At 38.0% G+C, this 17,108-nt stretch overlaps 1 protein-coding gene across 1 annotated transcript; it reads left to right on the top strand.

Annotated features, from left to right (window-relative positions):
- The first annotated feature begins 4,342 nt into the window (after window positions 1-4,342).
- On the top strand, window positions 4,343-8,662 carry LOC149397611 (leucine aminopeptidase 1-like). The gene is made up of 10 exons (XM_089615006.1): window positions 4,343-4,617; window positions 5,168-5,582; window positions 5,805-5,999; window positions 6,083-6,305; window positions 6,413-6,539; window positions 6,635-6,730; window positions 6,813-6,890; window positions 6,988-7,048; window positions 7,944-8,131; window positions 8,263-8,662. The coding sequence occupies exons 1-10, from the start codon at window positions 4,408-4,410 to the stop codon at window positions 8,389-8,391; spliced, it is 1,722 nt and encodes a 573-aa protein (XP_089471132.1). The 5' UTR covers window positions 4,343-4,407; the 3' UTR covers window positions 8,392-8,662.
- The last annotated feature ends 8,446 nt before the right edge of the window (window positions 8,663-17,108 follow it).

Genomic DNA, 17,108 nt, shown 5'->3' on the forward strand with positions numbered 1-17,108 from the left:
CTCCTTTGTCGCTTGTGAATAAGTTAGAAACAATGAATTGACGAGGAGCTAACAAGTCACATTGTTTCATCCAAAAGAGTCAGGACTCAATTTGGACACTGGCCAGTTCATTTATTCACACTCCAAGGAACAAAGCATGAGGTGATATACATTGCATTTCAGCAATCTTGTACATGAATTCCATATCTATGAGAACTTCACAAAGTTACTCATGACATTCTCACAATTTAGTACTTCACCAATAGGCCCTGTTCGGAATCACATAGTGAGTCCGAACTCTGACTTTCTCAAATGAGAATACGTAAGTTGTGAAATGGCATGTCTCATTTCAGGATTAAGGTAAGCATGATGCAATTCATACGTAGTGACTTCGAGACATAAGAGGTTAAATGGTTTGTTCTTATCTTGTCTCTAGAAGTGCACTGGTCAATTCAGTACCTTCGGAAGATACCTAGAAGAACTATCCAATGCCGCATAACCAGACATCATAGATTCTCCTAACAATCGTACTGAGGTCAATAGTCCTTTGACCCTTAGATTGCGAATATATCGTTTTAAGCAAACTACGAAGAGTTTGTTCATGCAAATCTACATTTGTCTCTTCGTAAGTTGTTAAGTTTGTTTATGGACTAAAGACTAATGTTTTATCATAAAGCTTCAAACAGACAAGGAAGAATGAATGAACATTTCAACTTTTTATTAATGAATAAGCAATTACAAGCAAGAGTCTTCGTGAGACTTTATTACATCAAATGTACAAAATAAAGACTACAACTCTTCTTGTGGGCACTATTGACAACAAATATTTCTAATCGAAGTCGCACCGCGCTCAGAAAACTTGGTGGGAACAACCTTGTCCCCCAGAAACTAATCCCTCTCTACCCAGAAGAAATAATCCTTCCAGTTCTTCTGGCTGGTCGGAAGGAAGGTAACAATTTTCTCGAAATTCTTCCGAGCACGAGCATAGTAGAATCCGTGCTGGCCCGGGGAAGTCTTGAAACTGTAAAATTGAGTAAAATCCTCTAGAAGAGGAGTGCACTTGTAATGTTTCGCCCAAAGGGCAATAAGGCCTACAAAAATCTTGTAGACAGACGGCACAAGCTGAGTAGGAGCTAGTCCTATTTCCGATAGAAACTCCGCCACCATGGGGTGGACTGACAAGCCTCCGATCACCCTCAAAATCGAAGCGTTGAAAGCCACCTTTCTCGCAGGAGGATTGCACGCACGCTCGTCGTCCCAAGGAGCAAACAACCTAATCCCCTCAGTGATCTTAAACTCTTCGTAAAGGCAGCTGATATAGCTATCGCTGACCTGAGAAGTCTATTGCTCGGTAGAAAACTGCCTCTCTATCTGTTCAAGAGTCTCGGACACCCCATCTTCCTCCTCGTCTTCAAGGATTCGGCCACTCGGACCCGGGGAATCACTTTCTGGCAGAGGACTGGTACCTCTCGCCTCAAGCTCGGGAGAGTGTGCTCGGTCGGGATCATTCTCAAGTCTTTTTTGTCCCATTCACGAGACTCCGACACGGTCATCTTCGAAGACATTTCTTCCCTGCAATCAAACTAGGAAGGATCAAAAATCTGATCTTTTAGCTCCCGACCCACGAGTGCAGGATGAAAGGGTGGACGGTGGAACACCCAGGAGAGCTCTATAGCAAAAACGGGCCGGTCCCAGCCGACTTCAGGGATATGGTACCACTCAACATCCCGGAAAAAGGGGATACTTGATCCAGAAGGAAGTATCACTTTCTTGGATCAGGCTCAGTCCTTCTGACTATTCGGGGGTCAATCTCAAATCAGGTCGAAACGAACCTCCCATATCCTATAAATAAGGGAAAACTAAACATCTTAAGGCAAAATGATTGCACACCTCGGAACTCTGAATAATCAAGAAATCTCGGCGCCCGAATATTTGTAAATCTATAAAAAACTAACACCCATTGCAGGAAAACAAAGGATATAAGTAAGGAAAGACTTATCCAAAGATTTGTAATGACAAAGACGTTGAAAAACAGATGATCAAAACAGAAATCCTCGTCGGGAATGTCGACGAAATGCGTGAAAGCGCAGAGCGAAAGAAGAGGAATGAGAAAAATTCAAAATCGAAGACGAACATGAATAGGACCGACAGCTTCTCCTCCTTCTATACGTGGCGCCGATCAATCAAAAGAACGGTTAAGATCAAGCGTGTCAAAGAAGCCACAGCGATCCAATGGCGGATGCGAACGATCGCGACCCCCATGAGCAAAACGATCGCGTTTCGAAATAAAAACATGCTCAACAAAGTTAAGTTGAACTTCTATTCGGCATAAATCCGAACAGAAGAAAAAGGAATGTTCCTAAAAGAAAGGTTAGTAAAAGTGTAACGGTTTAATTGAATTGAAGATTAGACTTATTCTAGTTCCTTACCATTTCTACTAAATACTAAGAAACTGGAAGGCTGCTGTTACTCATAGAATTCATCGAGATCAAACGATCTAGTTGGTATTCCTAAAATAGAGATATCCAGCACTGAAGTTCGTACCCAAATGTCCGAGAACTCATGAAAGTTAAGGAGCGAACGTTCATATTAACAACGAATGGACCCTATTACTCAGAACTTCGAAGAGAAGAGAAGGCAATAGGTTTAAAAAGACTAGTTGGACAATAAAACACTTGTAATAAATAATCAAAACGCTCACGTCAACCGTTAACATCGATGATAGCACAAATAACCACCCACTCTTCATAAAAAAGAGTGGAGGTCAAATAACCGCTATGAGACGCGAGGCTGATCACCCCACAACCCATAGCATTATCCCACAACATCCACTAACAAATCTAAAGGCCCCCAGACATCGACAAGAAACTGGAGTTTGTACTAAATACTAGTTCCTTACCATTAATTGAATCGAATATTAGACTTATTCTAGTTCCTTACCATTTCTACTAAATACTAAGAAACTGGAAGGATGCTGTTACTCATAGAATTCACCGAGATCAAACGATCTAGTCCGTATTCCTAAAATAGAGATATGCAGCACTGGAGTTCGTACCCAAATGTCCGAGACTCATGAAAGTAAGGAGCAAACGTTCATATTAACAACGAACGGACCCTATTATTCAGAACTTCGAAGAGAAGAGAACACAATAGGTTTAAAAAGACTAGTCGTGCAATAAAACACTTGTAATAAATAATCAAAACGCTCACGTCAACAGTTAACACCGATGATAGCACAAATAACCACCCACTCTTCATAAAAAAGAGTGGAGGTCAAATAGCTGCTATGAGACGCGAGGCTGATCACCCCACAACCCATATTATTATCCCACAACATCCACTAACAAATCTAAAGGCCCCCAGACTCCTATAAATAGAGACATCGACAAAGACCAAGGGGGAGAGATGGAAGTTCTTAGAAAGAGGAAGAACTAGATATAGCTTCGAAGATTACTCTTATTTATATTGCTCTATTGTAATAGATTCGTCTTTATTTAGAGAAAGTCTTGCCTAGATCCTGAGAACTCTGGAGGCTGCGTACTCGGAACTCAGATTACTTCGCGAGATAGGTGTAACCAATTTTTCAGGTTAACACATAAATTTGGGAAAAACATAAGAGATTAACAAGAAAGGTGGAAAAAAATATATTTCTTTATGGAATTTTGAGATTCATCTTCCTAATTTATTAGATTATGTTACATGTAAATTTTTGTAGAAATGATATTAGGTAGTTTGTTTTTTTGTTTTTTGATTTGAACATATAGAGAAAAGAAAAAGAAAAAAAAAAAGAAGAAAAAAAAGAGGAATTGATTAACTTTAAAAAAAAGCTCTTGATAAACTTCTGAAAAGTTATGTGTGCTTGAATTTATAGATTTAATATTATGTTTACAAGACAAAAAGTTAGAAAAGTTAAATTACTAAAAGAATTGTTTTGCTAAATCTTTTGTTTTTATATATTAGTCTATTCGTTAAATAGTTAGAACGAAGTTAAAAACACGTTATAAAGATCTTGATAGATCCTTTTTAACTTTATGAAGAAATAGATGTATTCATTTAATATTTATAAAAATGGTTAATAAAAATTATAATATTGTTTTAATTTTGATATACATTATTATTTATTTTATTTTTGTAAAATCTAATTTAATTGGGGACGATCCTGAGAAGACCCTACCCATAACGGATTGGGTCTTATGGGTACGCAAATAATTTATGTATTTTTTTTTTTTTTTGTAATAAGGTTATAAGGGATTAAATTTAGATATTTTTTACCCTCGTGACCAGCTAAAACAATATACAGAAGCTTCACGGATTATTCAGGATTAAATAATAATGAAAATAAAAATAAAAATAAAAATACAATAACAAACACACAGGCTTTTGCGGAAGAGTGACAGCTTAGCTTTAGAGTTAAGGTTCACTATAAATATGGTAGCCATTGTTGTATCCATTGCGTCTACGCTTCTATCGGCTTCTTCTTCGACCTTGATTTTCTCTCGATTACGATCTTGCCCTTCTCTGAGGGTCCCTTTTTCAGTCAACCCCTTGTCTTACCGAAGACCCAATCTGAGGATGGCTCGCACTATCGCCAAAGCCACTCTTGGCCTCACTCAACCTAACGCCATGGAATCCCCAAAGGTTTTCTCTTTTTCTTTGTTCGCGTTGATTTGGTGTTATTCCAGTCAGAAAATTTGATTTATATAATTTTGTTTACTTGTTCTAAGAATTTTTTGGGCTCATATCTGGTTCCATTTCTTTTGTGGGTTCGTTGAGATCTGTCGATGTTGATCTGAACTTGTGAGAAATGATAAAGTAATTTTTTTGTTTTTGTTTTTTTCGTTTTTTTTTTTTTTTTTTTTTTTTAAGATTTACTTCTTATTACTCTAAGGTTGAAGTATTAAATTATTTTTTTATTTGTCCAGATGAGTTTATGTTTGCTGTGTTTGTCAGTGAATCATTGTATATATTCGGTTTTGTGATTGTAGTTTTTTTTTTTGTTGCTTGGTCCATTTTGATTGTGAAACAAATTGAGATTTGATTAGCTGTGGGTGTTACCGAGTATTAGGTCGCATGCCAAGTGTTCGTGAAAATGTCTGATGGTATATTTTTACTAGAAAAAATATATTGATGCCACTGAGATGAATCTGATTTCTTTCTTCTTCTAATGTTTATTGAAATGTGTGTGAAGATCTGTTTCTTGGCAAAGGCGGTTGATGTTGTGGAATGGAAAGGAGACATACTCGCTGTGGCTGTGACCGAGAAGGATATGTCAAAAGACGAAAACTCCAAGTTCGAGAATCCGATACTAAAGAAGCTTGATTCCCACTTGGGGGGTCTATTGGCTGAGGCATCGTTTGAGGAGGATTTCAAAGGAAAGGCGGGCCAGTCAACGGTGCTGAGGCTCCCAGGCCTTGGCTCAAAAAGAGTTGGCCTGATCGGCCTCGGAAACTCCGCTTTGACAGTCTCGGCTTTCAAGGGACTCGGTGAAGCCGTCGCCGCCGCGGCCAAAGCCGCTCAAGCCAGCGAGATCGCGGTCGTGCTTGCCTCCTCTGACAGCCTCTCTGCTGAGTCTAAGCTTAGCTCTGCTTCTGCCATAGTGACCGGTAAATTTAGAATTTTCTGTTTTTCTAAACTAGGGTTTAATCTCTAGAAATTGCTAGATGGGTACTTATAGAGGGGCTAGAATTCAGGGCTTTTTTGGAAGTAAACCACGAGTCTGACCTGCCAAACAAATTTTCGGTGGTGACTTTAATATAAGAATTTATTGCTTGGCATTTTCTGTTATTCATTTCTCTTAATATGTGGATATCATTGTCACCTTGTAGGTACTTTATTGGGCTCTCATGGTGACAATAGATACAAGTCAGAGTCGAAGAAATCGGGGCTGAAATCCGTGGACATTATCGGCCTTGGAACTGGACCGGAGCTGGAAAAGAAGCTCAAATACGCTGCAGAGCTTTCCTCCGGAATCATCTTCGGGATAGAGCTTGTGAATTCCCCGGCCAATGTGCTCACACCCGGTACGTCGTAATGCAATATATAATCATGACATTGTCACTCTCTATCTACCGTTGATTTATCATTGGTTGCTTCTGTTTGATAGGCGTGCTAGCTGAAGAGGCCTCGAAGATTGCAGCCGAGTACAGCGACGTTTTTTCTGCTAAAATATTGAACGTCGAGCAATGCAAAGAATTGAAAATGGGCTCATATTTGGCCGTCGCTGCCGCCTCGGAAAACCCCGCTCATTTCATTCATCTGTGCTACAAACCCACCGGACCCGTCACAACCAAGCTGGCTTTAGTCGGAAAGGGTCTGACCTTTGACAGGTACTTAATTTAAATCTCGCTTTTCATAAAAATTGTTAAAATTCAAAATTGTAAGTGAGATATTGGGTTTTTTAGTATCTTTATTTTTTTATTTTTTATTTTTTTAGTGGTGGCTACAACATCAAGACCGGAGTCGGTTGCTCCATCGAGCTCATGAAATTCGATATGGGCGGTTCCGCCGCAGTGTTGGGTGCGGCGAAAGCCATCGGTCAAATCAAACCTCCAGGTGTCGAGGTACATAAGCCAATTCGAACCTAAGTTTGATTGAGATCTCGCCATTGATGAGTGTGGTTGACCAGGGATTTTTCTTCTTTGGCTTTTTTTTGCAGGTTCACTTTATCGTAGCGGCATGTGAGAATATGATAAGTGGGGGCGGAATGAGACCCGGGGACGTTGTAACCGCTTCAAATGGGAAGACGATCGAGGTAGAAAATCGATTTCCTTATATATCTATATATATATATTGTGTTTTGTTGCAATTATGTTCATTATTGTCACTATTTACAGGTCAACAACACTGATGCCGAAGGAAGACTTACACTTGCAGATGCTTTGGTGTATGCTTGTAATCAAGGTGTTGACAAGGTACACTTTGTGAAACAGTTCCTAAGAGTTTGCTATTTGTTTTGTTTTGGAGATTGTATTTATTATAACACCTTAAAATAATATTCTACACGTACAGATTGTTGATCTCGCGACTTTGACCGGGGCCTGTGTAGTTGCTCTTGGACCCACAATTGCAGGTAGAAACATATTCTCCACGAGGAGTAATAACATGCACTCAAATCAAGTTTTAGTTTTAAAAATCCGATTGTTTTTATAATAATGGCCTTGTTTGGGGAAGCATTTCTCTTCCTTTAATTACACTATTTTCTAATCAAATTAGTATATAACTAGCAGTGGTAGGCGGAGGTACATATTTGCAAGGGAGGCCTTGGTCTTTATTTTTTTCATATATATGTTTTAAGTTTAACCCTTTTACTTTTATTTTCTTATTCAAGAAATTAAATTAGTATTCAGCCTTTTTTGTGTTATTTATTGTAATAATGTTTATTTGGCTAATTATCTGATAAAATATATAACGTGATCCCTTTAAAATACCTCTATAATTAAGAGATGTACTAGAATTATATAAAAGAAAATACTTCTAGCCCATTATAGGTTCAGTTTTTCTCCTCTCCTAGATTATATATTTTGTTTGATGTAATTTTAGTTTTTGACCTTGGCCCCTTCCAAATTTTGTTTGTGGCTCCGCCACTAATGACCTAGTGTTTGATGTCTAAAACTAGACCATCATTTCTTACTATTTTTTTATTTATTAAAGTTACTGTTAATAGATCAAAACCCTATTTGAAAAGTCAGCTAATACAAGTTCTCAATGAAAGATCACAGAGAATTAATTCCCTGAAACTTCTAAACACCAGTCTTCTATTCAGATGACCCGATTTGCGTATCCTGTTTGAATATTCATATTTGATTTACCGAGTTAGCCAAAAGGTTGTGGGTCTTTTTCTTTATTCAATTTAACTGTAAATTATAATTATTCATTAGATTCATGCTCAGGTTAATATGACTTTGATTCCAATTTGTGGTTTTACTATTTGACTTGGGCATTTGATCATAAATCCGTTCTTTTAGGTATCTTTACCCCTAGTGATGACCTGGCAAAGGAGGTCGTTAGCGCTTCGGAAATCAGCGGAGAGAAGCTCTGGAGGATGCCATTGGAGGAGAGTTACTGGGACTCGATGAAATCTGGAATTGCCGATATGGTCAACACCGGCGGTCGCCCTGGAGGATCTATCACCGCCGCCCTTTTCTTGAAACAGGTAAAACAAAATATTCGATTTTTTTTTTTAATCACAAATCCTCTTTATTGAGCACGTTCCTTTTTTTTTTTTTTTTTTTTTTTTTTTTTTTTTTTAAATTAACTGGAAATCTTGGACTGTTCTCTGTGCAGTTTGTGGATGAAAATGTACAGTGGATGCACATCGACATGGCCGGCCCCGTGTGGAGCGACAAGAAAAAGTGCGCTACTGGATTCGGGATTTCTACCTTGGTCGAATGGGTTCTTAAGAACTCCTCTTAGATCAGCTATGTTTTTTTCCTTTATTTTTCTTTGAGCCACAATGAGCGTAAACAAGTTTGAACTTTGATGGTGGTGATTCCTTGGATTTTGAGGATGTGCTCGGGCTTGTGGTGAGCTATGGAAATGGCCATGTTCTTCATCTTATCTCTAGTGATGGCATGATTTACCTTTGCCAAAAAAAAAAAAAAAAAAAAAAAGTAAAATCTTCTGTGGCCTTTTTATCAGTGTTTGCAGAAGAGCAGAGAGATAATAAATAGCAGTCATTGAGTCACGTAAATTTTGGTCTATGCTCTCACAAGATCTTTTGCTTGGTGTGTTGATTTCTTTATATTAGGCCCTTTTTTTCATTCATCAACGTGGTTGGAGATTCCAAGTGGAAAATTCGTGGCATATATGGGAAAACAAATGAGTAATCAATCCACTTGTTTTTTTTATTGAGCTTAGTGAAGTGATTGGTTGTGGTAGTGGTTCTCAACTATCACCATTCGCTGCTCTTTTAAATTATAAACAGAATTGGCTACGCGTAGCCATTTTAAACACTACAATTTGGTTACGTGAATAGTCATCTTGCATACGTGTCATTTTATTAATTAAATTAGTTTTACACATTTGCCCTTATTTATTACGCCCGCTAATTGAATTAGGCATTTTTTTTAAAATTTTGAATCTAATCGATTTGGAAAGATAACGTGTATTTGGAAATTTTCAGTGTTGACTTTAGCTAATTAGTTTCTATTTTTGTGGCAATTGATTATAGATAAAATCTGTAAATATATTCTTCATTTATTGATATTATTTGTTTTCATTTAAGAGATTATTTTGATCACCACGCAAAAATCTTTGAATTTTACAATTCTTTTGTCTTTCATATATTCATAATTTTAGAACGTCCAAAATAGTTCTAGAATTTTTTTCAATTTATTTACACGAATATACTGGATGAAACAATTGATATTAATTGTAAATCAACGTATTTACAAAACTGGATGGAATTGACAAAAAAATAAAAATAAATAAATAAAGAGCCATTTCCTATTAGCATATATACAGACCCATTAACCCATATATAGATCTAATTTTTCTAAAAAACAAAAAATTAAGTGGAAGTTGTATTGCCGTAGGCGTCGTCGGTTCTCCGGAGGTTCAGCTCTGATCCTGAAAGCCCGCGCGTGATCGAAGCGAAGACGCAAATGATAGTGCCGCGGCTTCGCTGATGAAAGTTTAATTACTAGCAAAAAAAAAATCATAATGAAATCTTCGTGATATAAAACATTCCAGTAAGTTTAGGAGTGCCTAAGAAAACTCTCCAAACAAATATACGTGGAGAAGTGGAGCTGGAAAATTAACAAAAGCTTCGTCGCGCTCGGAATCTCCGGAGAGGACGATCGAGGCGAGAAATTCAGCGCCGCCGGAGGATTGGAGCAACTGTCTGTTGGCCTCGCTCTCGACGGCGATGGATCTGAGTCGATTGAGCCGATCAATCAGATCATGAAAAAAAACCGTTCACCATTTATTTTATTCTTTGAACGCTGAATGAGAGGGGAGAAAGAGTCACTTTGTTTTATGTGTATTTATTGAGTTTTAAATCCTCCCTCAATTTGTGCGAGTAGTTATGACCGAATATTTGTTTTCCATTTAAATTAGAATAAATATCACTTTTGCCCCTGTAGTTTGCCACTTTTTTTCGAGTTAATCCTTGAACTCTCAAACCGATTTTTTTTTTTCATGTTTTAACTTTGTTTTTTTTAACTCTTTTAGTCCTTCCGTCAAAATTTTAAAAATTCTGTCAGTTAAATAAGCATGTTTTTCTCACCTGACAAGGTAATGAAGAACAAATAATAATCTTACAACAAACAACATAATTAACATAAACAAAATAAATTAGTAAAAAAGAAGAAAATAATTTCACTAAACAAATCTCTCTCTCTCTCTCTCTCTCTCTCTCTCTCGCACACTGAAAAGAGACCCCGTTATCATCATCTCCATTTCCAGCAAAAAATCAATTCCGGTCTCTAAGAAGAATGTTTGTGTGAATATATTGATCGCTGCCTTAATCAAAACTTGAATTCCGAGCAATATTTTAGCAAAAGCAATAAAGTTGTTGTAAAGTTTGTAAAGAAAACATTGGCTTTCAGTTTCATGTGTGGTTCATGAGAAACAAGATTCCAAAAAAAGTTGAATTTTATATTCCCGTCTTCTCTAAATCTTCTCAATGTCCCTAGATTCAATATTTTTCCAATTTTTTTCTCTTTTGTTTTGTTTTTCCTCATCATCGACCATGCTCTGTTTACAAAAAAAAAAAAAAAAACAAAAAAAAAACCACGATGTCATCGAGGAGGACTCGAAGCCCCATAGATTATGGCTTCAACAACAAAGATTCAACACAATCATGCTCAGATTTCACAATTCAATGGTCCTAAGTCACATGAATTTTTGGTCCAATTCAAAAATTAAAGAGAAAAATTATTCATGCAACACAATAAACCACAGCCTAATTGGAACAGTTCTCAAATTCATCATCGATTCACAAACGATTCTCAAATTCCAAGCCTAATTTGAACCACAACCTAGAATCTCAAGCAAAGTAAAAAAGTCCCAATTTTTCTTGTACAGTCAAGGTCGAAGAAGAGAGAGAGAGAGAGAGAGAGAGAGAGAGAGAGAGAGAGAGAGAGAGAGAGGATTGTCGACGACGATCACACTATCGCCTCTCTCAATCAGCTTGTAAACGAGGTGAGAGCTCCTTCGACCACGATCTCCCTCCCGTCGGAGATCGCCACTTGTCTCCTATCATCCCCATCCCAAACGCCTCTCGTCTCGCTGTCTCGATCTGTGGCAGTGCGCTGTAGTCCACGGTAGAGAAGGAATGGGGTGGTGGCAGAGAGACACTAATATATAATATACATATTTAGTTCGAATTCAATACTGACACTGATAGATATAATTCGAATTCAAGCTGCTTGTTGATTTAGGTGAGTTTATGTTCATTAGAGAGAGAGAGAGATTTGTTTTTTTGTTTTTATTATTTTTAACAATTTATGTTTATTTTTAATTCATTATATATAAATATTAATTTTTTTTTGTATGATTACAAATTTACCCTCCTTTAAAAGTCAGGTGACAAACAGATGACTTATTTAACAGAATTTTTGACGGAAATTTTGACGGAAGGACTAAAACAGTTAAAAAAACAAAGTTAGAGCATGAAAAAAATCGTTTTGAGAGTTCGAAGATTAACCTGAAAAAAGTGGCAAACTACAGGGAGCAAAAGTGCTATTAATTGTTTAAATTAATAGGCTGAAAATAATGGGCGGGAATTTGGCTGAGGTTATTTAAGGTCATTCACGTCTTTTAACATGTTGTAACTAGATTGCTGTGGCTATTAACAGAAAATTAACAAAAGGTTGGCTAAAACCAAAACCTCTATAATCGCATTGCTATATTACCTATATAACCCTAAAATATTTTACATTCACCACTAATGCTTTTCATAATTTTGGGACGAAAATACCCCTTTTCTAACACGACAAACAATAACAACATTGCAGTACAAGCATGGAAGTATACCATCAAAGTTGTCATTTGTCATGGGATCAAGATATATGGAGATTGAAAATGATGGAGATCTTGAAGTGTATCTACACTTGTTACTCAATGATGTAGTACAAAAAAAAAAAAAAAAAACGCCACTGGTTGTTGAAAACCAATCGAAATAAGAAGAACAAAGCTTAACTAAGGAACATATAAGCAGAAGCTTTAGAAATACCAGATCTCAGAGAGCGTTGCCACTTCGATGACGAGTGAAGAGCCTAATTCATCGAGAATGAAGGATGAATCCGAATCTTCAAATAAGAATGAAGCAGAGTCACCTCTCGTTGTGCTACATGGAGTTTTTGTTGAAGAGATGAAAGAGAAACTCATTTTTATGAGTAAAAAAATTTTCCAAGAAAATCTGTCGATGATAGCAATAAAGAAACATTTTGAGTATGCGGTAAGAAGATCCAATAAATTATAATTTAGCGCAAGGGTTTCCTAACCAAACTTTAAGTTTGCAAAATAAGAAAACAATTAAAACCAGTTTCAATAACAGTTGATCAGATTCAAAATCAGTTTATCAAATTTGATAACAACTAAGGAGTCGATACGCATCGCAATTCGAAGAACCGCGAGGAAGCGAGGTGTTGCTGGCCAATCCGGACCAACAAAGGCGGAACCGTTGCGACGCTTCCCGGCCAGCCGACGCCCGTCCGGGTTTCTCCTGGCCGGTCGGTCCCGCCCGACCGTCTCCCGGTCGGCCAGCGCCCATCCTGCCGTCTCCCATTCGGCCATCTCCCGTCCGGCCGGTGCCCGTCCGACCATCTCCCATTCTGCCAGTCCCGCCCGGCCTTCTCCCGGCCGGCCAGTGGCCGTCTGGCCGTCTCCCGTCCGGCAGTCTCTCGTCCGGCAGTCTCCCGTCCGGCCGATGGCCGGCCCTGGGCCGTCACTCGGCCAATGGCCGGCCCAGGACCGTCACTCGACACTCGGCCGGCCCTGGGTCGTCACTCGGCCCATGGCCGGCCCAGGTCCGTCACTCGGCCGATGGCCGACCCTGGGTCGTCACTCGGCCTAGGGGCCTCCAAACGCTCCTTGGTCGCCTTTAAATACAAGGCTCGACCCCTCAAGTCAGGTAATCCGAAATTGAGTACTGAAACGCTGCTGAACTCGTACCTCACTCGTTTCTCTCAAGCTTCGGCCCTCTAAACACTAAACCCTCTATATTCCACCTAAATCCTTCTAATGTTGAGCGCCGGAGAGGTAAACAGAGGCACCCCCTCTGTTTCCCCTTTGTAGTTCATCGTTTCCTTCTCTCGCAGGATCGACGTCGGACAAGGCAAACACCATCGACAGCTAAGGGACGACTTGGGATACCAAGTCCGACACGCTCGAGCCGAAGCGAGACCACTTGGTCTGGCCTTGGGTCTGACCACTTTGGGCTCCTAAATAGTTGTCCGAAAACGAGCGATAACATTGCTAACCAAACTTTAAGTTTGCAAAATAAGAAAACAATTAAAACCAGTTTCAATAATAGTTGATCAGATTCAAAATCGGTTTATCAAATTTGATAACAACTAATTTAAATTCAATAATAGTTTAACAAAATCATAAATAACTTACTATAGTTTTTTCTCTTTTTGGTTTTCGGTGTAAGTTGCAGATTGGCCTTGTTCTTAGTGTTTGTAAATCTTCAAATAGTGTGTTTAAATATGTTAATACTATTCGTAAAACTTCATTGTTAAGAACTGTATTATATATAGTCATTACTGTTAGTTGCGCTAAAACTAAAAAAACCTTAATAGAAAGAGCTTGTTGTTAGAATTTTATAACTAACTAGGTCACCTTATACTGAAGGTTTGGGATTTAGCCCACGTTTGAAGAGCTTTAGAAAAATAGCCAACTATATTAGATGGCACTAGAGGTGCTGAGTTAAAATTCTATATTTGTCCTTAAATAAATATAACGTTTTTTTTTTCACTTTTTCTCTCTTGTTTTTTAATTCGTCACTTTCTTTCTCCTACTTTTTTTCTTACATTTTTTTGCACCAAAACTTTAAAAATCTATATATATCCCATACGAACTCAAAATTGAGTGATTCCAAATCCTACTGATTCGCGGTGCCGAGATCTTAAAAAATAGACCCATTGTGTTTGATGAAAAATCATGTTTAATGCATCATGTTTACGTTTCCATTAATTTCCAGATGATTTCCGAAAATTTAAATTATTTCCATGTCTAAGGCAATAACGTGATTTCTCTACATCTATGACATTAAACATGATTTTCTATCAAACACAATGGATCTATTTTTGAAGATCTCGGCATCATGAATCCATAGGATTTAGAACACTCAATTTCGAGTTCGTATGAGATAGATATGGTTTTTTGAATTTTTATGAAAAAAAAGTGTAAGAAAAAAAGTAGGAGAGAAAAAGTGACGAATTTGTTAATACATAAGGGCAAATCAAACTTTTTTTTTTGCTTATTAGTCCGTTTGGCTATATTTCTAAAGTTTGACAAACATTGGCTAAAACCAAAAAAAGAGGTTTGCTTTTGGTCATATTTTTAAAACGCCCTTATTGTTATTTGTATTTTCTTTAAACCTGATTTCTGTAATTACTGTTTTTTGTTTTGTAAAACTTTTTTTAGGTGTGTATAAACCTGGCTTAGAGGGAGATACCACATCTCCCGCTACCGCCATCCGTCCTCTCCCCGTTATTTGATCAAATGGGAGTCCCGTCCCGTTATGTAATGGGACGGGAGTGCGATTCCACCTAACGGGATTTTGGGAACCCGTTAGGTTTTAAAAAAATATAAAATAAATGTTTTTAAAAGGTTTTAAATAATTAAATAGAAAGATTTAATTGAAAGAATTTTAAACTAAATGACTAGAAAGAAATAATAAAGAAGAAGGTCAATTTAAAAACGGACCTCCTAAAAAACCTCACCGACTCCTATAAAGGTGCGACGGCGAGGAAAAAGAGCACCCCTTACCTCGTTAATTATTTGAAAAATTATCTCGGACAAGGGTCGGGATATCCCTTAGTTATACAACTTACACTGACCATTGATGTTTACATTTGCAAAATCAACTTCAAAATCGCCAAGAATATCAAAGCACATGAATGTTTCTTGTGCTCGATTTCTATGTTTAATCCAATCCTTACCACATGTCAATGCTTCGACCATCTCCGGTTTCAAGCTACATCTTCTATCATCGATGATGCGTCCCGCACTACTAAAAGCCGCCTTAGATGATACAGTTGAAACAAGGATGGTGATGATGTCTTGTGCCATAGATGACAACACCGGGAACCTCCTTGCGTTCTGTCTCCACCAAACTAAGAGGTCGATGGCTTCGTCATCCGGTTTGACCCACTCGTTCCGGTCGTACTCTTGTATCTCGGGATGGGAACGTGTATCAGCTGGGCTCGACCTCGGTTGACTTGTCCCACCTTCATGTTGTTGAGGAGATGGGCTATATGCAAGCGCGTTGATGAACACATTCGTGTATTGGTGTTTTTTTGGATATTGCATCTGTGATTGAGTTGGCTGCGTTCGATATTGTGGTAGGAGTTTCGCTTCGTAAACCCCGAAAAGATCATAAAAAGCTTGCACGATCCTCTCAAGATCAAGTGCAATGTAATCTTGATCCTCGAAATGATTTCTAATGTACTTAAGAAACTTTTTTAATCCACCAATTTTACATCGACTGTCTAGAATGACTCCAAAACCGTATAATAATGGAACCTTTCCAGCCCCCCAATATTTTAGAAACTTGGCTCTCATTGCTTGAATACAATCTTCAAAAATTGTTTCGTTTTTATACTTATCAAAATGCACAACAATTGCTATGAAGACCGAGAAAAGAAGTAGGAGTGTAAACAACGGAAAGATAATAAGTTTCTTTGTAAAAAACGTCAAGAAAAGAAACAAATGATTCAACCATCTTAATATCATATTCGGAAATAGCGTCATCGCCATGTTCACTGTTAATGTAAGAAACAATAACATTGACATAATGCTCGGATAAAAAGTTGGCCAACATAAGAAAGTTAGAATTCCACATAATTTTGTTATCTAGATGAAATGTGCGCTGTTGAAGACCATTGTGTCTAAGGCGTCTCTTAAGCTCGTCTACTCTACTGGTTGAACTATTGATCCAACTAATGTAATTCCTAATTTTGTTGATGGAAGGGTCATAACTAGCGGCTCTAGCTTGAACTATAAGGTTTATGATATGGGTAGCGCATCGTTGACGCAAAAGGGTATTGTCACAATGAAGTCTATCTTTTAACTCTCTAACCATGGCGTTGTTGCTTGTGGCATTATCTAAGGTTACAGAGATAATCCTATTGGTTAAAGGCTTCTATCATAGATTTTTTGACTAGCATGAGAACCTTCTATCCTCTTAAAGGCTATGATACGTTTGTTGAGGTTCCAATCATCGTCTATGTTATGCACTACAACACTCATGAAATCCATCTTTGATTGACTAGTCCATATATCCGAGGTTAAGGCTACACTATATCTACCAGATGATATTGTGGCTTTCATTTGTTCATTTTCTTCTAAAAACCATTTTAGGATATCGAATCTCAAGGCTTTCTCAGACATGATTTGAACGTTTGGAAGTATAGAACTTATGAATCTAACAAAGCCTTGAGATTCGATATGTCTAAAAGATTGATTGGTGGAAACAAAGTATTCTACTAAATCACGTCTAAAGACTACAAGATCGATATTACTTATAGCGCTTGACGAGGCTCCAGATTGCGTCCCCCGGCAGTGCCTGTGATGACTCCACAAGAGCGACGTCCCGACTCTTGTGTTGTGAGCGCTGAAGATTTTGTCACAATTTTGATATTTTCGACTTTTTCGCCGTTCGCAATCACCTCTTCAAACCACGTCCATACAACAGTCCTACTTCGACGTCGTGGTGGTTGTTGTGATTATTGAGGTGGTTGTTGTTGTTGTTGAGGTGGTGGTTGTTGTTGTTGTTGTTGTTGTTGTTGTTGTCGTGCTCGTCGTTGTTGTGTCTCCTCTTGTTTTTCACGTTGTCGAGGTTGTGGCACTTTCTTTAACGGCAGGATCGCTTTGACTTTGACTTCGACGTTGAGGTGGTGGTGGTGGTGGTAGGTCTTCTTCTTCCTTCTCCTCATCTTCTTCATTTGGATTTTGGGTTT

The sequence above is a fragment of the Urtica dioica genome, chromosome 5 (assembly GCF_054948205.1).
Source record: "Urtica dioica subsp. dioica isolate 48M chromosome 5, U.dioica_male_clone48M_v1_H2, whole genome shotgun sequence".
In the NCBI taxonomy this organism is placed as follows: domain Eukaryota; kingdom Viridiplantae; phylum Streptophyta; class Magnoliopsida; order Rosales; family Urticaceae; genus Urtica; species Urtica dioica.

What these genes read in the sequence shown, in the direction of transcription:
- LOC149397611 (XM_089615006.1), top strand. Translation starts at nt 4,408, where the DNA reads ATGGTAGCCATTGTTGTATCCATTGCGTCTACGCTTCTATCGGCTTCT. An exon ending in GGCCAATGTGCTCACACCCG is followed by an intron (nt 6,000 to 6,082) that starts GTACGTCGTAAT and finishes TCTGTTTGATAG; the next exon opens with GCGTGCTAGCTGAAGAGGCC. An exon ending in CCGCCCTTTTCTTGAAACAG is followed by an intron (nt 8,132 to 8,262) that starts GTAAAACAAAAT and finishes TTCTCTGTGCAG; the next exon opens with TTTGTGGATGAAAATGTACA.